At 40.7% G+C, this 21,205-nt stretch overlaps 1 protein-coding gene across 11 annotated transcripts in view; it reads right to left on the bottom strand.

Annotated features, from left to right (window-relative positions):
- Nucleotides 1-21,205, bottom strand: part of pde4d (phosphodiesterase 4D, cAMP-specific) — a 1,351,522-nt gene that overhangs the window by 9,531 nt on the left and 1,320,786 nt on the right. For all 11 annotated transcript variants that reach the window (XM_043689292.2, XM_087988820.1, XM_087988837.1 and 8 more), the window contains 4 exons: nt 17,155-17,248; nt 3,155-3,324; nt 2,670-2,768; nt 1,337-1,501 (listed from right to left, as the gene is read on the bottom strand). In XM_043689292.2, the coding sequence (XP_043545227.1) occupies nt 1,337-1,501; nt 2,670-2,768; nt 3,155-3,324; nt 17,155-17,248 (528 nt within the window). The remainder of the gene's footprint in view (nt 1-1,336; nt 1,502-2,669; nt 2,769-3,154; nt 3,325-17,154; nt 17,249-21,205) is intronic.

Raw genomic sequence — 21,205 nt, 5'->3', positions numbered from 1 at the left:
ACCCCAGAGATGCAATGCGCAGGCTGACTGGTGTGTGGACACAGCCTGATGTCTCCCAGCTCTGGGTCAAATAGTTGAGGTGGGTACATTAACAATATTTAACAGGCATTTGGACAAATACATGAATAGGAAAGGTTTAGAAGTACATGGGCCAAGTGCAGGGCAATGGGGTTAGCACCGAAGGTTATTTTGGTTGGCAATGGACCAGTTGGGGCCAGAGGGCCTGTCTTGTGCTGTAGGACTTCATGACACAAAATAATACCCAATAACCTGTGGGTCCAACCCAGGAGATTCAAAGGCATTGAGGTGGAGTCCTATCACTGTGATCTCCTTTTTCAAGCAACTGCCAGCAATTCCTGCAATTGAGTGGGCTCAGACGTTAAGAGCTCCTGCATTTCTTCATGGTTGAGTTCATAATGTAGGGAGCGAGATGCAAAGGCTGGCCAAGTCTGAGTCTCCAAATCCCAAGAAGAGTAATATTTGACATGAAACCAGTTTCTTCTCCCACTATGCTTTTAGACTTGCTGGATTTCTCCAGCACGTGCCAGTTTTATCTTCAAATCCTGCCGAGGTACGTAGCTAAAACAAAACCAGCTTGTTCACCCATCAAAGGAGGTCTAGCTGATAATCTCATCACAGCTCCTCAATTCTGAAGCTACTTTCCCATTATTTCCCACAGACAAAAGCAATTCAAGATATTACCAATCAATGTATCTGTTTATCTATCTGTATAATACTATATTCAGGTGACTCAAGGTTACTATCCTGCATACAGACCAACTCAGTCTCGAATTTAAATTTGTTCTTCTTCTTAGCTATTCATTATACAATGAAGTCATGGAAAGGAAATCAGACACATATATAACAGGGAAGTACTCTGATATTAAAATAAAGAAATATGGATGCTGGAAATCTGAAGCAATAACAGAAACTGCCGGTCTAGCAGTGTCTTTGGTTAGAAAGCAGTTAATGCACAGCAAGTCCAATGACCGTTCCTCAGACCCAATCTGTTTGCAGAAGTACCCGAAGATAAAACTGTTCTGAATGAGCCTATAAATCACAACAAGAGAGTCTATCTTCAACATCAGAATAAATTAACAAAATAAAATAAATCCTCTGGTTGCCGAGGATAGAGAAATCATTTAATTATTAACCATCAAATTGAATTCAACTCTAGTTTAGCACTGAAATCATTATCTATTTTTATTTCCGATAATAATGAGGTACCAGCTAGACTTAACAATATTAGTTACAGTTCTTTGCAAAGTCCCCTGCTTACAGTTGTAAGTATATCGGGAATACCAAAAAGCATTCCTACAATCGGTAGCCTGCTTACCTCTAACGCAGGTGTTGACAGGAGAACATGAGTAGACTGAGCAACATCTGCTGCATGGATGTTATTATGAAAAGCCACATCAACATGATAATGGTCTTCCAGGGTCATCAAATAAGTAATTAAAGTATCTGGTGGAATCTTGAAAGTTTTTAATAATTCTCGCTCCTAAAAGAAGTGAAAATGAATTCAGACTAGGCCATTGAAAATAAACAAAATCTATAATAGAAAATTAGTTAGTTCTCTTTCCTTGTTTTGGTTTTCTTACCCTCCCTCATCTTTAAGCCTTTTTGGTTATCCATGCCAATTAGATTGTTAAAGGTGTATTCCTGTAGTTCCTGTCCACAAAACTTGATGACAAGCTGGTAAGAAAAGCAATGGGCCCCAGTAGGTCATTGACTGCTCTCTCCAAGCACAATACCCACATCTCTGAGTATGTAAGAAGTGAGATATGTTCAATGTTTCTTGAATGAAGCTGGTTCGAACACCAACCTGTCGTGCTGCACGGCCACCAAGATGAGTTTCTTTTCATGAGGAAAAGCAATCATTGCTGCATTATTCTAAATCTGAATTTCACGTATAATAAAGACGTCCTGAAGAATGGCCATCTCTGTCAGATTGTCACTCTGCTTTCACTTTTATTACAATTCTAGATGTGAAAGAGGGAACCCCTCTCTTGACTTGATTTAACTATAATCACCAGTAAATTTTGGGATCAAATATGAAACTTCACAGTCGTGTTTAAGGTTGCTTTATTATTAAAGTGTAACAAAATATTAATAAAAAGGAGACTGCCTAGGTCCTCAATTCATTAAAATACAGCTTGGATGGTCTCCCAGTGGGGTTAAAGAATAAAAACTGACATTAAAAAAATTCCATTGCCTTTGTATTCAAAGTTTTTAACACATAGCTGTCTGTACAGCATAAGAAAACCGAAAACCAATAGTCCAAGCTAAAAGACAAAACTGTGTACGAATGCTTTCAGTGGTGGTTGTCCTCACTTCACTATTAAGTGTAGGCTGCTATTCAATTAGTTTCAGCTACCTTGTGAGATAGAAACCCATTTTTCAGATCTTTTATAGCATTCAAAGTCTCACTGTCTGGGCTCATGCTCTGACAGTGAACTTCCCAATGTTCTGGTGAAGACAGTGATTAGTTGACAATATAATACATGCTATAATGTCAGGGTGTCTTTGACCAGATCTGATCATTCTCAACTGTGCTTGAACAGTGCAGAGTGCAGTTGATTGATGACCATAATTTTAAACACCATAATCCAGTTTGTTGTTTGGATTAAGAATTCTCAAATGGTCTGCATGAATACATTCAAACTCACCTGAAAAATTGTGTACATGACAACTGTTAAGGGTCTATTTCCAGAATATTCAGCAACTTTAAAGACATTAAGGCTCCATTTGTTAATTTCTTCTAATTCCTATTAGTTGAACAGATATTAAACATGAAGGATGTCAATAAGAACAAACATTTTATGAAAATAATTGTCTTTAAATTTTACACTGAAGTACAGTATGTTTTCTCAGAGATCGAAAATACTGTCCTCAGCAATTATGTTAATTAAAAGTACCATCATTCTTAGCATCTTAAATGTACTATGAGGAGAAGGGCATCTTAAAAAAAAATTATCATCTTTTGGAATCACACAACATACTTATCTGGTCTGAATGATTGGAACCAACTGATCAAGTTCAGTGGCTAATTCAGAAAAGAGTTTGTGCTGCAAAGTCAAATATTCCCTTTCATTTATCAGAGGATTATATTCCTGAAAGTAAACATGAAATCCAGAGTCTGAAGCAAGCGCACCTTTGCCAAGAGGTCTTCCTGGTCAGTTTTGACTCCGAATCTTGTAATGCTTGAATTTGTTAAGCTTGAGCTGTGCATGAGTTTCTTCACTCCGCTGATTTGTGACATTGGCCTCTTTTTCTTTTCTTCTTTCTGTGCTTGTGATGGCATTTCAACCTCATGCTGCTTGTCTGAAAAACAAAACAGTAACCTATTAGAAAATTGTGGTTGAATGGTCCCATCGAGAAAATGGAGCCAAAATGTCAGTGAACGATCAGCAGTCTCACAAGAGAAGACATTCAAACAGCCATTCCTCAGTCTTCAGCCAATAGTCCATCAGCAGACTGTCAGGAGAACACTCAGAAAACGCCCAGGTGTAGGATACAGAGAACTAGTCAACATTATAAACTCAAACAATCCTGTCATTATTTTTACGTTCAGGGCTTGCCTGACAATAACCTGTTCTCTTTCAAGCCCTTGAAGCAAAGCTTTAGTATCAATTTTTTTGACAAGTTGCAAAGGGCTCTGCACCACAATCAAAATGGCAGCAGAGCCTGGAATTTGGAAGTCCTGTCCTGGGACATGCCAGAGGGTATACTGGATGCTGGAGCAAAATTGGGCCACTCAGCCATCCCATCTGCTCCATCATTCAATCATGGCTGATATGTTTCCCAACATCATTCTCTTGCCTTCTCCCCGTAACCCGTGATCTCCTTACTAATCAAGAACTTATCTATCTCTGGGCATGCAATGATTTGGCCTCCACAGCATTCTGCAGCACACACCACACATTCACCACCCTCTGTTTGAAGACATTCCTCCTCATCTCACTTCTAAAAGCTTGTCCCTTTACTCTGAAGCTGTGCTCTCAGTCCTAGTCTCCCCTTATGGAGGAAACATATTCTACACGTGCACTCTCAGTATTCTGTAAGTTTCAATGTGATCGCCTCTCATTCTTCTAAACTTTATCAAGTACAGACCCAAGCCTAGAATCTTCAACCAGTCCTCATATGACAACCCCTTCATTCCCAGGATCGTGCTTGTGAATCTCCTCTAGACCAATCCAAGGTCAGCACATCTTTCCTTAGAACACGAAACTGCTCACAATATTCCAAATATGGTCTGACCAGAGCTTTATACAACCTCAGCAATACATCCCTGTCAACTGAACCTGTATGTTAACCTTAGAAGAATCCTGAACCAGAACCCCTAAGTCTCTTTGTGCTTCAGATTACTAAAGCCTTTCCCCATTTAGTAGATAGTATATATCCCTATTCTTCCTACCAAAGTGCATAACCTCACATTTTCCCACATTGTATTCCACTTGTTATTTCTTTGCCCACTCCCCTAGTTCATCCAAGTCCTTCTGCAGCCTCCCCACTTCCTCAACACGACCTGTCCCTCAACCTAACTTTGTGTCATCTTCAGTCTTGGCAACGAAGTCATCAGTCCCCTTGTCCAGATCGCTAATGGATAACATGAATATTTACAGTCCCGATATTGTCCCCTGCAGAACTCCACTAATCTCTGGTTGCTATCCTGAAAATCCCCACTCTCTGCCTTCTAATCAGGCAATCCTTCCTCCATGCCACTATATTGCCTTGAACACCATGGGTTCTTATTCAGCAGCCTTGCGTGTGACACCTTGTCAAAAGCCTTTTGGAAATTCCAAAAGATCACATCCACTGGCTCTCCTTTGTCTAACTTGCTTGTTACCTCGTCAAAAAACTCTAACAGATTCGTTAGGTGAGACCACCCCTTGACGAAGCCATGTTGACTCAGCCTGCCTGACTCATTACCATTTTTGTTCAGACAGTGCAACAGTGTGTAAAGTATTTTGCACATTCACAGTTCACCAGGGCTACAGCACATTTAAACATACAGTTGCCTTCAAACAGAAGCAATTTTGGTCACTCAGGTTTCTGAAGCATGATGTGTGGCACAAGGCATTTGATGGAACTATCTAAACCTACCAAAGTTCTTTGCAGAGGTCAAATACCCCTTTGGATGCAGTCAGTTACCCCTGAGTCTGAAGCTTCAACAGATATTTGTTGACATAAGCCTGAGAGCTATTGTTCTTCAATGACAGTTGTGTTTCCTGAGAGCTTCCGCCAAGCTCATAAATTCTGAGTTTGATTGACAGCACAATAAAGTTGTAAAGGGAATAGCAGTCTTTAATGTGGGATTCTAAATACAATTTTTTTTTTAACAAGTGACTATATCTTCCAAGAAAATGCTTGTTTTTTTTTAAATACAGGCTTGAGTACTGAAAAGAAATGTTTGTATTCATCAGTGAGAAGATTTTTGAAATTGGTGAATTTTGTACTCAGCATGACTCCTGACATCTGTCCACTGACATTGAGATTATAGAGGACCATGTGGATGAGTAGACCATCATAAATTAGTAATAAGCTAGCATCGAAGGTATGAGGGCTGGATGGGAGGTGAGCATGAGATGGAATGACTTGGCATGGCTGACATGGCTGAGGTGGTGACAAGGATAAGGACCTGAGGGCTGTTTTTGGTTTTACTACTCCTTTTACAACTGGGACGGAGGTAGAGCCTGTTTGCATGTGTCAGTCCTTGGCTACCCCTGCCACTGTTACTGATATTTCTCTTTTTTTGTTAAAATTACTCTGAGTAGTAAGAATTGGCTGTAACAATGTATAACGTTTCTTTAAATCAGGCATTAGCCCTTGTAAACAAGTTCATATCAGGGACATGACGTTCAAATGAATTAAGTATTCAACTCTTTTTAGCTTTTTATCAAACAGGAAATTTCAAATAGTTTTTTTCTAGTAAGTCAAAAATATTCTGCGGAACTAGCTTTGTACAGATTGTCAGGAGGAGAATTTCAAAGAATTTCCAAAATTAAATAATGAATGTTTTCACCATATTCATCCAGGCATGGTGTTTTTGTTGTAATTGTAAGCTGTGATTGACAAGACTACCCTTCACCAGCAGCCTATTTTCCACAATCCCAACAATCACGGTCTGCAGCCTTCTGATTATCTGTTCCCTCCATTCTTTATTTATAATCCTGGAAGTGATACCTTCTTTCCAGTCCTGTGTATTATTCCCACACCTTCCTGCTGGATAATCCTCCCACTTGCCAGCCAGACTGTCTGACAGTGTTGCAGTGGGGCATCGTGTTAGGAATGGCAGGGTTTTTGTTTTCTCAGTTAATTGTGGATGATGACTGCTTTTCCACACCCTCCCCATTTTGCTGGTAATGCTGCAACATTTATCTCCAATGCATCCATTCATTTAGATTTAAAATACATTATTGAATACCTTCTTCAAATCTTATATTTCTTAAATGTTCCTTTACTTCATTCCAAGAAATATGATGCAAAAGAAATTACACTGAATCATCATCTTATTACAATCAGTGAAACATTGATATAGTGGTAATCTCACTGGACTAGTAATCCAGATCCCCAGTCTAATATTCTGGGGACATGGGCTCAAATGGCAGATGGTAACATTTAAATTCAAGAACAGGATGTAGGTTTGCGCGCTGAGCTGGAGGGTTAATTCCAACACAGTGAGCAAACCTACACCCAGAACCTCAATCTGAGCTACAAATCTTCTCAAAACTCACAAATTCAATAACAATCTAGAATAACAAGCTAGCCTAATGGTGTAAGCACCGATGATTGCTGTAAAATCTCATCTTGTCCACTAATGTTATTTAAGGAAGGAAATCTGTCCACCTGATCTGATCTGGATGCAACTCCAGACCCACAGTAATGTGGCTGATGCTTAACTGCTCTCTGGGCAATTAGAGACAGAGACAGAGAATAAGTGCTGGCCTAGCCAGTGATATACACATTCCATTAAAGAATAATAAAGGGTCATGCACAAAGTATTTAAAAAAACTAAATGATACAGTGGCGCTTTGTTGTTATTTGCATATAACAGGTTACATATGACCTCTGGGATAGCACAAAGCTTGTCAAAGAATGGGAAAATTGTAAGAGAGGGAACCAACCAAAACATTTTTGAAAATGTTGGGAGTATCAGGCTGTGGTACAGAAATCCATGTCACTGGAGCAAAACTGTAGCCAAATAATGAATTGCTTATCAAATCTGTCATATGCTTAAAGTCTGATCCTATTAAAATGATGAAGAGTAGGTCCTACTGTCAGGTGATCTACAGTGGAAGAGGATTCCTGTCTACATTTTCTTAAGGAGACTTGGAATTTCATGGAATTTCCTGCAGGCTTTGGGAATCACTGTTTTCAGCAACTCTCACAATATTTTAAATTAATCACAATAAACATTTTGCTGTTTTAATAACTAAAATATAACATTGACAAATACCCATAGCAGATGTGTTTGTTATTCTTCCAAGTTTCAAAACCATATTTAATTACATGCCACTCAAAATTTAGCAATTAGCACTATTAGAAGCCCTTTACTGAAATAAAAAAGAAAAATATTTTCATAATTCTTTGGAAAAATGTGGATCAATTGGTGGTAGATTGCATTCTCTTTGCTAGCACAGTGAGTTGTGAGGAGGATGCAGGGATGTTTCAATGTGATTTGAATAAGCTGAGTGAGTGGGCAAATTGCTGGGCAGATGCAGTATAATGTGGACAAAGGTGAGGTTATCTACTTGGGTAGCAAAAACAGGAAGGCAGTATATTGTCTGAATGGCCATGAATTGAGACAGAATAATGTGCAATGAGAGTGTCTGGGTGTCCTCAAACACCGATCACTGAAAATAAACACGCAATGGCAACAGTGGTAAAAAGGCAAATGGAATGATGGCCTAAATAGCAAGAGGACTCAAATATAGAAGCAGGAATGTCTGATTGCAATTGCACAAGGCGTGGGTGAGACTACACCTGGAATAGTGTGTGCAGTTTTTGTTTCCCTATCTGGAGAAAGATGTTCTTACTATGGATGGAGTGCAGTGAACATTCACCAGACTGATTCCTGGGATGGAGGGACTGACGTATGAAGAAAGGATGAATCAGTTAGGACTATATTCACTGGGGTTCAGAAGAATGAGGGAGGGATATCATAAAAACCTATAATATTCTCACATGACTACACAGAATAGATGCAGGAAGAATGTGCCTGACAACAGGGGAGTCCAGAACCAGGGTTCACAGTCTAACAATACAGGGTAAACCATTTAGCACTGTGATGACGAGAAATTAATTCACCCAAAGAGTGATGAGCCTGTGGAATTCACCACCACAGAAAGACCATAATGTTATGTGATTTCAAGAAGGAATTGGATATAGTACTTGAGGCTAAAGGGATCAAAGAATATGGGGGGAATGTGGGAACAGAGTTGGATGATCAGCTGATGCTTACTCATGCTTCTCTTTCTGTTTTTATATTTACCACACTTCCCTGTTGGAGGGACTGCAATTCTCTATATTTCAAATACTAAGACTATAAGATTCAATAAACAAGCAAGTCACATTAAAGCTTGGGCCTAGTAGGTTAATACTTTCCAACATGAGGGTTATTTGTCATTAATGCAAAATAAAAAGAAAGGTACAAATTGCTGAAATGTTAGATTAGTGCAGCCATTAAAATGAAACATGATCATAATTTTGAGTTTCAGTGTGCTATGCATTCATGGATTTGGGCCAATTACTTTATAAACAGCAAGCTCCTATTTTTGTTCAGGCTATAAGAGGACAAATAGAGCACAAAGATCGCTTGCTTCCCATTAGGTCACAAATTATTTTCCAGAGTTCGATAGATTCGGGATCATTTCTTGCGGATTGGAGGGTGGCTAATGTACCAATTTTTAAGAAAGATGGGAGAGAGAAAACAGGAAATTATAGACCAGTTAGTCTGACCTCAGTGTTGGGAAAGATGCTGGAGTCTAGTATAAAGGATGAAATTATGACACATCTGGATAGTAGTAACAGGATAGGTCAGAGTCAGCATGGATTTATGAAGGGGAAATCATGCTTGACTAATCTTCTGGAATTTTTGGGGATGTAACTCTGAAGATGGACGAGGTAGATCCAGTAGCTGTAGTGTACCTGGACTTTCAGAAAGCTTTTGATAAAGTCCCACATAGGAGGCTAGTGAGCAAAATTAGGGCGCATGGTATTGGGGGCAAAGTACTAACTTGGACTGAAAGTTGGTTGGCTGACAGGAAACAAAGAGTAGTGATAAACGGCTCCATTTCGGAATGGCAGGCAGTGACCAGTGGGGTACCGCAGGGATCAGTGCTGGGACTGCAGCTTTTTACAATATATATTAATGATATAGAAGATGGTATTAGTAATAACATTATCAAATTTGCTGATGATACTAAGTGGGTGGCAGGGTAAAATGTGATGAGGATGTTAGAACATTACAGAGTGACCTGGATAGGTTAAGTGAGTGGTCAGATGCATGGCAGATGCAGTTTAATGTGGATAACTGTATGGTTATCCACTTTGGTGGCAAGAACAGGAAGGCAGATTACTACCTAAATGGAATCAATTTAGGTAAAGGGCAGTACAAAGAGATCTGGGTGTTCTTGTACACCAGTCAATGAAGGTAAGCATGCAGGTACAGCAGGTAGTGAAGAAGGCTAATAGCATGCTGGCCTTCATAACAAGAGGGATTGAGTATAGAAGCAAAGAGGTTCTTCTGCAGCTATTCAAGGCCCTGGTGAGACCACACCTGGAGTACTGTGTGCAGTTCTGGTCTCCAAATTTGAGGAAAGACATTCTGGCTATTGAGGGAGTGCAGTGTAGGTTCATGAGGTCAATTCCTGGAATGGTGGGACTACCTTACACTGAAAGACTGGAGCGACTGGGCTTGTATACCCTTGAGTTTAGAAGACTGAGAGGGGATCTGATTGAGACATATAAGATTATTAAAGGATTGGACACTCTGGAGGCAGGAAACATGTTTCCGCTGATGGGTGAGTGCCGAACCAGAGGACACAGCTTAAAAATACGGGGTAGACCATTTAGGACAGAGATGAGGAGAAGCTTCTTCACCCAGAGAGTGGTGGCTGTGTGGAATGCTCTGCCCCAGAGGGCAGTGGAGGCCCAGTCTCTGGATTCATTTTAGAAAGAGTTGGATAGAGCTCTCAAGGATAGTGGAATCAAGGGTTATGGAGATAAGGCAGGAACAGGATACTGATTAAGGATGATCAGCCATGATCATATTGAATGGTGGTGCAGGCTCAAAGGGCAGAATGGACTACTCCTGCACCTATTGTCTATTATCTATTGTCAAACTGCTGGGTGAATGAATACCAATCAACTACTGCAGGTGGAGTGCTCAATGGTGCTTTGACACATTGTGGCAAACAGAATTCCCCATATGGTGGCTGAGCAAGAAATGGGTGTGCTGCATGCAGGGTGGAAAGAGACGGTGAGAACAAAAATAATCTCTCTTTGTATTAAAGACTTACACCATTGCTTGCCTCAGTCGAGCTAACTATACAGTTTGCCAAGGGCAGTGATAAATCACGTTGTAGTTCCCTATTAATAACAAGGACCATATTTTCTGGCAGCATGACTTTGCTATTTACACAAAATCTGTCCAATCTAACTTGTTATTTCAATTTATAACTTAAAATAAAACTCTCAAAGATCATCGCTGGCCAGTTTTAAAATCAATTGTCACGATCAAAGATTTGTTCCTCGCCATTCTATGATATTGTCAAATTATTCTAATCATTCTCAGAGAAATGATTACCAAAATAGCCAAACTAAAGTCAAAATCTTATCTCACTTTATTCAATAGCTCACTTATCACCATCATGCAACTTCCTTCACAATGTGGCCAGCAACAAAATAAAAAATATCTAAAAGCAGAGTGTGATTTTTTAAGTACCATTTCTATATCAGGGTGTAGATAGAACATTCCAAGCTCAGGAATACTTCCATCTTGTAGAACATGGCAGCAGATATATAGGAATATCACCTCCAAGCCACTCACCATCCTGAATTGGACATATATCACCATCCCCTAACTATCACTTGGTTAAAATTTTGGAATTTCATCCTGTGGTCTACCCACAGCACTTGGAGTGCAGCAGTTCAGGCTGACAGCTCACCACCATCTTCTCAAGAGTAATTAGGGATGGGTAATAAATGCTGACCAGCCAGCGCCACCCATGTCCCACGAGTGAATGCAAAAACCATACTATCCAATTCAAGCAACCAACTTCAGTCACCTGCGTTTTTATTACTTATCCTAAACACATTTAGACAAATGTTGCTAAATGTTATTTTTCACTAGCAAGATTTTATAATTAAGTCATTGATGCAATATCCCATTTCATCAATGTATGATCAACCAAAATACAGCCCTGTAAATATTTATCTTTAGTTCTTACTGATAAATTGGCCTAATATTTTTCCATTGAAGCTTATTCCCAAAACAGATATGCAAATGCTGAATTATTATGTGTAATAAATATCTTCAGGAAATAACTGGGAAATGGGGCCACCTGTTTCAATGCTTTTCCATTAACACTGAGTTGACTGCCCAAACCTTTCCGACAATACCGTGAGCTTTCTCCAGTCACTGAAAGAAAGGGATGGTGAGTGGAGATGTCATTCTAACTGCTGGCGACGGGCTAAAACAGGCTTGTCCTTCAATGACTGCACAGATCTGCAATTTAATTCTCACCTCACACGAAAGGAAATACAGGGCGATCCTGGTATCCACCGTTCTGTGAGGCCCGGCCAGGATGGTGAGTGCCTTGGAGGGGAACTTGCAGCTGGTGATATTCCTAAACATCTGCTGCCATTGTTCTACAAGATGGAAGTATTCCTGAGCTTGGAATGTGCTATCTAGTAGAAACGGTATTTAAAAAATCACAGTCGAGATTAGTTAAAAATCACACAACACCAGGTTATAGTCCAACAGGTTTAATTGGAAGCACACTAGCTTTCGGAGCGACGCTCCTTCATCAGGTGATAGGACTATCACCTGGTGAAGGAACGTCACTCCGAAAGCTAGTGTGCTTCCAATTAAACCTGTTGGACTATATCCTGGTGTTGTGTGATTTTTAACTTTGTCCACCCCAGTCCAACACGGGCATCTCCAAATCAAGTCTAGATTAGAATGATGCTGGAAAAGCACAGCCAGTCAGGCAGCATCCGAGGAGCAGGAAAATTGACGTTTTGGGCAAAAGCCCTTTGTCAGGACTTCATCAGGATTTTAAAAATCACACTCTCCTTTTAGATATTTTCTATTTTGTGTGCTGGCCACATTGTGAAGGAAGTTGCATGATGGTGACAAGTGAGCTTTTTAATAAAGTGAGATAAGATTTTGACTTTCGTTTGGCTATTTTGGTCATCAATTCTCTCAGAATGATTAGAATAATTTGACAATATCATAGAATGGCTATGAATAAATAGAACATATACAGCGCAGTACAGGCCCTTCGGCCCTCAATGTTCTGCCACCCTGTCACACTAATCTGAAGCCCATCCCACCTACACTATTCCATGTACGTCCATATGCCTGTCCAATGACGACTTAAATGCACTTAAACTTGCCGAATCTACTACCGTTGCAGGCAAAGCATTCCATACCCTTACTACTCTCTGAGTAAAAAAACTACCTCTGACATCTGTCTTATACCTATCTCCCCTCACTTTAAAGTTGTGTCCCCTCGTGTTTGCCGTCCCCATACTTGGAAAAAGGCTCTCCCTAACCACGCTATCGAACCCTCTGATTATCTTGTATGTCTCTATTAAGTCACCTCACAACCTTCTTCTCTCTAACGAGACCAGCCTCAAGGCCCTCAGCCTTTCCTCGTAAGACATTCCTTCCATACCAGTAAATCTCCTCTGTGCCCTTTCCAAAGCTTCCACATCCTTCTTATAATGCGGTGACCAGAACTGTACACAATACTCCAAGTGTGGCCGTACCAGAGCTTTGTACAGCTGCAGCATAACCTCCTTGTTCCGGAACTCAATCCCTCTGTTAATAAAGGCCAAAACACTGTATGCCTTCTTAACAACCCTGTCAATCTGGGTGGCAACTTTCAGGAATCTGTGTACATGGACACCGAGATCTCTCTGCTCATCTGCACTCCCAAGACTCTTACCATTAGCCCAGTACTTTGCATTCCGATTACTCCGTCCAAAGTGTATCACCTCACACTTGTCCACATTAAACTCCATTTGCCACCTCTCAGCCCAGCTCTGCAACCTATCTATGTCTCTCTGCAACCTACTACATCCTTCGTCACTATCCACAACTCTACAATCTTAGTGTCTTCCGCAAATTTACTAACCCACCCTTCTAAGCCCTCATCCAGGTCATTTATAAAAATGACGAACAGCAGTGGACCCAACACCGACCCTTGCGGTACGCCGCTAGTAACTGGACACCAAGATGAACATGTTCCATCAACTACAACCCACTGTTTTCTTTCAGCAAGCCAATTACTGATCCAAACTGCTATTTCTCCCACAATCCCATTCCTCCGCATTTTGTATAATAGCCTACTGTGGGGAACCTTATCGAACGCCTCGCTGAAATCCATATACACCACATCAACCGGTTTACTCTCATCTACCTGTTTGGTCACTTTGTCAAAAAACTCAATAAGATTTGTTAGGCACGACCTACCCTTCACGAAACCATGCTGACTGTCCCTGATCAGATTATTCTTTTCGAGATGATTGTAAATCCTATCTCTTATAACCTTTTCCAACACTTTACCAACAACTGAGGTAAGACTCACTGGTCTGTAATTACCAGGGTTATCTTGACTACCCTTTTTGAACAAGGGAACCACATTTGCTATCCTCCAGTCCTCAGGCACTATTCCTGTAGACAATGATTATTTGAAGATCAATGCCAAAGGCTCGGCAATCTCTTCCCTTGCTTCCCAGAAGATCCTAGGATAGATCCCATCCGGCCCAGGGGTCTTGTCTATTTTCACACTCTGCAGTATTTCTAATACCTCTTCCTTGTGAACCTCAATCTCTTCTAGTCTAGATGCAAGTATCTCTGTATCTTCCTCGCCAACATTTTCATTTTCTATAGTGAACACTGTTGAAAAATATTTATTTAGTGCTTCCCCTATCTCCTCTGACTCCACACACAACTTCCTGCTATTATCCTTGATTGGCCCTAATTTAACTCTCGTCATTCCTTTATTCCTGACATACCTATGGAAAGCCTTAGGGTTAACCCTGATCTTATCCGCCAGCAACTTCTCATGTCCCCTCCTGGCTCTTCTGAGCTCTCTTTTTAGGTCTTTCCTGACTTCCTTGTAACCCTCAAGCGCGCTAACTGAGTTTTGACATTTTGTCCTAACATAAGCCTTCTTCTTCTTGACCAGGGATTCCACTTCCTTTGTAAACCACGGCTCACGTGTTCTATATCTTCCTCCCTGCCTGACAGGTACATACTTATCTAGGACACACAGGAGCTTTTCCTTGAATAAGCTCCACATTTTTAATGTGCTCATCCCCTGCAGTTTCCTTCCCTGTTCTATGCTTCCTAAATCTTTCCTAATTGCATCATAATTTCCCTTCCCCCAGCTGTAACTCTTGCTCAGTGGAGTACACCTATCCCTTTCCAACACTAAAGTAAACCTGACAGAATTGTGATCGCTGTCTCCAAAGTGCTCACCGACTTCCAAATCTAACATCTCGCCAGGCTCGTTACCCAGTACTAATCTAAAGTGGCTTCGCCCCTTGTTGGCCTGTCTACATATTGTGTCAGGAAGCCCTCCTGCACACACTGGACAAAAACTGACCCATCTATAGTACTCGTACTGTAGTGATCCCAGTCAATATTTGGATAGTTGAAGTCCCCCATGACAACTAGGATAAAGTGAGGACTGCAGATGCTGGAGATCAGAGCTGAAAATGTGTTTCTGGAAAAGCGCAGCAGGTCAGGCAGCATCCAAGGAGCAGGAGAATCGATGTTTCGGGCATGAGCCCTTCTTCAGGAATGAGGAGAGGACACTCTCCTCATTCGAAGAAGGGCTCAAGCCCGAAACATCGATTCTTCTGCTCCTTGGATGCTGCCTGACCTGCTGCACTTTTCCAGAAACACATTTTCACCCCATGACAACTACCCTGTCTCTCTCACTCCTATCTAGAATCATCTTTGCTATCCTTTCCTCTACATCTCTGGGACTATTCGGAGGCCTATAGAAAACTCCCAGCATGGTTACCTCTCCTTTCCTATTTCTAACCTCAGCCCATATTACTTCAGTTAACGAGTCCCCAAACATCCTTTCTACAACTGTAATATTGTCCCTGATCAACAATGCACACCTCCCCCTCTTTTACCATCTTCTCTGTTCTTACTGAAACATCTGAATCCCGGAACCTGCAACAGCCATTCCTGTCCCTGCTCTATCGATGTCTCCATAATGGCCACAACATCGAAGTCCCAGGTACCAACCCACGCTGCCAGTTCACCCACTTTATTTCGGATGTTCCGCGTGTTGAAGTACACACACTTCAAACCAGGTTCTCACTTGCCAGTGTCAGATACTTGATTTGGGAACTCCCTACTCTCATCCTCTTCTGTACCTGTCCTACAATTTTGGTTCCCATCCTCCTGATGGATTAGTTTAAACCCACCCCAATAGCCTTAGCGAATTTCCCTCCAGGATATTGGTACCCCTCTGGTTCAGATGAAGACCATCCTGTTTGTAGAGGTCCCACCTACCCCAGAAAGAGCCCCAGTTTTTCTAAAACCCGAAACCCTCCCTCCTGCACCATCCATGTAGCCACGTGTTCAACTCCTTTCTCTCCCTATTCCTCACCTCACTAGCACGTGGCACGGGCAGCAAACCAGAGAAAACAACTCTGTTTGTCCTGGCTCTAAGCTTCCATCCTAGCTTCCTGAATTTTTGTCTCAAGTCCCCATCTCTCTTCCGACCTATGTCTTTGGTGCCAATGTGGACCACGACTTGGGGCTGCCCCCAAAGGATCCCAAAAACACGATCAGAGACATCACGGACCCTGGCACCCTGGAGGCAACACACCAACCGTAAGTCTCTCTCGTCCCCACAGAACCTCCTATCTGTCCCCCTAACTATCGAGTCCCCAATGACTACTGCTCAGCTCCTCTTCCCCCTTCCCTTCTGAGCAGCAGGTGCCCCACTGCTTTCCCCTTATTGTTGAGGGGAATGGCCACAGGGGATCCCTGCACTGCCTGCCGGTTCCCTTTCTGTCCCCTAACTGTCCCCCTGATCGTGACAATTGATTCTAAAACTGGCCAGCAATGATCTTTGAGAATTTTATTATAGAGAACCTTATAGAACCAGGGACCAGGGGCTGCCAGGGAGGTAAATCTCCCATTTAAATGAATGGGTTTGCACCTATCTGCGGTTAAAACATCTCTGCCCAGATTATTTTTCTTCAATGTGTGAGCAGTTTTCAAAGAATCCCGACAGTGTGGAAGCAGGCCACTCAGTCCATCAAGTCCACACCGCCTCTCCAAACAGCATCTCACCCAGATCACCCCTCTACCCTATCCTTGTAACTCTGCACTTCTGGCAGATAATCCACCCAGCCTGCACAACCCTGGACACTGTGGGCAATTTCCCATGGCCAACCGAACAAACATGCACAGTGGGAGCAAACTCCACACAGGCCCTCACCTGAGGCTGGAATTGAACCCAGGCCCCTGGTGAGGCAGCAGTGTTAACCACTGAGCCACCATGCCACCCCCTATTTTCTGTTTACATCTTCATTTTTAAACTTTGCTTACAATATTGGAGGCCTCATCCTACCCCAGGAACGAAGCACCCTTTTAGAATCTTTCTTTGTCCCCTAACTCCCAATCCAGACCACACACCCAGATCGAAAATCCAAAAGGCAGTGGCGCAGAATCAAGAGGAGTATTGGGGTCACTAAACTCACTCTTAAGGAGCATTCTGAAGCAATATATTAAATGGGTTGCTATGACATTATTGAAACATATAACGATGTGTTGTGAAAGAATTCTTCTTAGAAAGGTGAGGCATAGTTAATAATGAGGTCGCTCAGCAAATTCACCATAGCTCTCACTAAACATTCAGTATAGATTATGCTTTGAGCAATACTCACCCAAAAATGTACTGGATATGAACTCAGAGACCTGGTTTCCAGAACGGCTCATCTCAGAGAGGTGAGTAAGCTCCCGATTGAGCATCCTCTTGAACTGTAAAAACAAAAGAAAATTAATAAATCAAAATTTTCTGTCATAATATGGTACTTGACTTAAAATTAAGTGAGATTTTAATCAAGATGTTTGCTATCAACCAATCAGATGCACCCTTGGCCCAATTATGTTTGATTCATACATATTTTTAGCTATTCTATTTTCTTTATATTCTTTGGGCAGAATATAAAAGCCAATGAGGAAAGTCAATGAAAATTCTAGACAGATCCTAATTCTGGGATTCATGATCTTAGCAATTTGGGAATTACAAATTGTGCCTCTGCCCATACCATCCCTGGAATTCTGGGAGTTTAAGCAGGCATTTATAATGGGACACGTGGGAAAAAAATGGAAGTCTGCTTTTGTGTTTAGTTCCCAGATGGCCTCTTTATGAATGTCTGGCTGAATTTCAAGAATGACTAGCAGGCAATGTTAGCATAGCTTGCAAAGGAGAGCGCTTTGTTTGGCTGACCACTTTATTAACTTGCAATAATTTACTCCTTTGTGGCTTTAACAATTGGTTTATTTACACAGAAATAAGAGGTTTGAAATGGATAAAAGCTTCTGACAGTGATACTATAAACACCTGGGACTAATAGATGTGTAAAATGTTGTAAGCTGATGAGTTCTTTCAAAGCTTCTGCTTATGGCATCAGTTTCAGGATCATTCAAATATGTGCCAGACTTGACAATGGCTCATTGGTTCTGTACATTATCAACAGTAAAAGTCTGAGTATGGAGAATTAATAAGGGCCAGTGGAGTAATGGGAGATTGTTGGAAGAAACCAATCAATGAACTCATCCTGTAATCAGTAGCAATCTTTTTCACTACCAACTATCCAGACAATTTTTGTGTCATATGCAAATTTCCCAAACATGCTTCCCACATTTATATCAAAATCATTCATATTTACAAGGAATAGGAAGATACCCAAAATGTGCCTTTTTTCATTTGGGAATAAAGAGTAAAATAGGATAATATTGAGAGGGTTGGAGGAAGTAAGATACCTTGGAGTGGATATCCACAGTTTCCTGAAGGTGGCAGCCAGCTGGATAAGATGGTAAAGGTGGCATATGGCATGGTTTACTTCAGTGGGCAAGGTGTTTAATAGAAAAATAGAGATATAATGCTGGAACTTTTCACGATACTGGTTAGACCACAGTTGGGGTTTTGTGCGCACTTGTGGTCACATTTTCAAGTCGAGTGGTGCCAGTCAAATTTATTTCATCTCATTTTAATATGTTGCAACAACAATTTTGACACAAGTTACTATATCATTAACAGAAACATACTGGGTCAGCTGTACACCTGTAAGTTTTGTTCTTATCAGAAGCGACGGAATTATTCTGCAGGGCCTTAAAGGGGAAATCCAACATTACTAAAAGCTAATTTGCAAGTTGAGTCTGCATAGTTCAAAGGAAGACAGTATCACTTTTAAATTCTCATGATTATTTGACAGTTAAGTACCTATTTAAAATGAAGGCTAGAGCTGAGACATCCCTGAACCTGAAACAAAGGAGCATTTAGAAATCATTTAAGAATTGTAATGTTTCCTTTGATTGAAGGTAATCAAATACTTGACAAACAAGCAGTGAGGTCAGAATATACAACACATTAACATTTATGGAGAGTGGGCAATTCAGCTGGAATCTGTAATTCTTCACAAGCTGAGTTTTTGTATTATTCAGAACATTAACAGAGGAACAGAATTTCCCCACAATGTGCAGACAGTGAACTTTAGAACAGAGGCTACATGAATTATTGATTGGAACCATCAGCGGCCAGGAAGCATGTTGACTGTTTGGAAAGGGGATTATTGGAATTAAATAGTTGGCTTTCCACATTAGAAAATTAAGCATTGTTCTCTTATTTTAATCTTGGTCGTGATTTGCATCTTTCGAAAAGAATAGTTTGATATTTACCTAATTTTAGTAGGTAGCAGGATAATAATCATACAGGATTCCTGACCAACCTGCCCAAATGTAACCTAAAGCCGCTGCTGCCAACAGTAAACTCCCAACTGAGATGGGGCTGGATCTACCCCTTCATTTTGCGGGAGGTGAGTCACAGCGTTTCCTGGCCTTACAATCTCAAACTTGTTGCACCCTTATAATTCCACAGATTGTTTTGGCTCTGTGACACATGGTGTGTGCAAATTCAGGTATGCAGCTTCCCCAAGCTGGGTGAGGTTGTGATATAGGTGGACGGTGCCAGGCCAGCCAAATAGGAGGTATGACTGAACTTTATTGGCAATGTCGCAGTTCCCTACATGCCATAGGCTCCCAACTCATCTATCCCCATATTCCCTCCATATCCCAAAACCCCAAAATCTTCAATGCCCCCTCAAATACCCATGATGCTTCACATCCCTTCCATAATGTCACTTCTTCGCCAACCTATATCCTTCCATTACTCCATGTTTTACTTCAATGTCTTCCAAGCATCCTCCATACCCACTTTTCCAGTATTCACCATGTCCACAGCCAATAAGAGTTTTGACAAGTCTGACAAGTATTTGAAATGTACTGAAAATGGAAAATCAGTAGAGAATTTTAAAAACTCACTGCAAAAGAAAACCTGTTCCTTATAAACAGCCTCACAAAAGTGTTAATCAACTAGGACCATTTATAGTATCAATTTCAAAAGCTTTACTCCATTTTGCATATTGATTCATGGACTGAATAAACATCATTTTTTTTTTTAAAACGCCTCAATGAAACAATAATTTATTGCAAGGTAATAAAAATAAATGAATGAATTGAATTTATTGTCACGTGTACCGAGGCACTGTGAAAAGCTTTATTGCAAGCAATACTGGCAGATCACATAGTTAAATAGCATAGATAAGTAAATAATAGGTAAACCGCAGTAAAAACAAAAATGCAGGTACAGGCAAATGCTAAGAGTTTGTGAGTCGATCAAACAAAGCTTGCAGTTCCCCATAGCTCTTCCAACAGACCCGTGTTGAGCGAATTAAACATTCCTGGGATTCAGCCAAGCATTCATAATGAAAAATAATGAGATGGAAACAATTATAACTGTTTTATGGATACAGTTGTCAGAGGGCCTCATTATAAATATTGGTCTGAGCACCAAGAATGGTTTGATTGATACTTTCATTGCTCCATAATAGCTTCCTCTTCCTGTGATGTGTATTTTCTATGTCTGCATATTCATTTACATAAGATTAAGAGACTTAGAGTGGATTAAAGCTTTTGACTTTTTGATACAACAAATAGCTCTGGTTGTTCAAAAATTTTAATAAGTTGTAAGATGAGCAGTTCATTCAAAGTAAACTTTCAAAGCCTAGTTTTATTGCGTCAGCTTCACAACCACAATTCAAAATCCGATAAAAATGTCAGGTGGTGGAAGTCATTGGGAAAATTCAAATTGTGGCTCCGCACACCTTGACGTTGGTCATTGACTCAAATTTGTTCAAACACTTGATCAAAAATCAAATCTAAAAATGGACTGTATTACAGTAGTCATATTCAACACAGGTGAGTACAGATACAAAATGCCAACAGTGCTTAATGATGGTTCCAAGTTTACAACCTGTCTCTGAACATGACAATATAGCCATGCTTGAGGATAAGTTGCACAAAGACCTTATGCAAGACTAGTCACCTGTTTGGTGAGATATATTGTAGGATTTGAGCACATGGCTCACTGAAGCTCTGCATGTGTGGGTAACCTAAGACATACAAAAGTGATGTGTCTTTATGCTCAATTTTATCTGAGAAATTCTCCATAACATAAAAGGATCAAAAGGTTGAGTTGCAAATTGGTTGCAACTAATTTTAAATGAGTTGTCCAAATATAGCGTGAATGATCCCTTCACATTTATAAAGGTCATGCAAGATCTACATAGTGGGAACAATAAAATGTTCATGTGCTCTTATGACATTGCTGGCTCACTTAATAATGTATCACTTGAAGCTACTGACATTCATATT

The sequence above is a fragment of the Chiloscyllium plagiosum genome, unplaced genomic scaffold (assembly GCF_037043375.1).
Source record: "Chiloscyllium plagiosum isolate Xiang-an unplaced genomic scaffold, Cpla_swu_hap1 HiC_scaffold_1, whole genome shotgun sequence".
Taxonomy (NCBI): domain Eukaryota; kingdom Metazoa; phylum Chordata; class Chondrichthyes; order Orectolobiformes; family Hemiscylliidae; genus Chiloscyllium; species Chiloscyllium plagiosum.
Note: the sequence above shows the minus strand (reverse complement) of the source record. Positions and strands in the feature narration are given on the sequence as shown.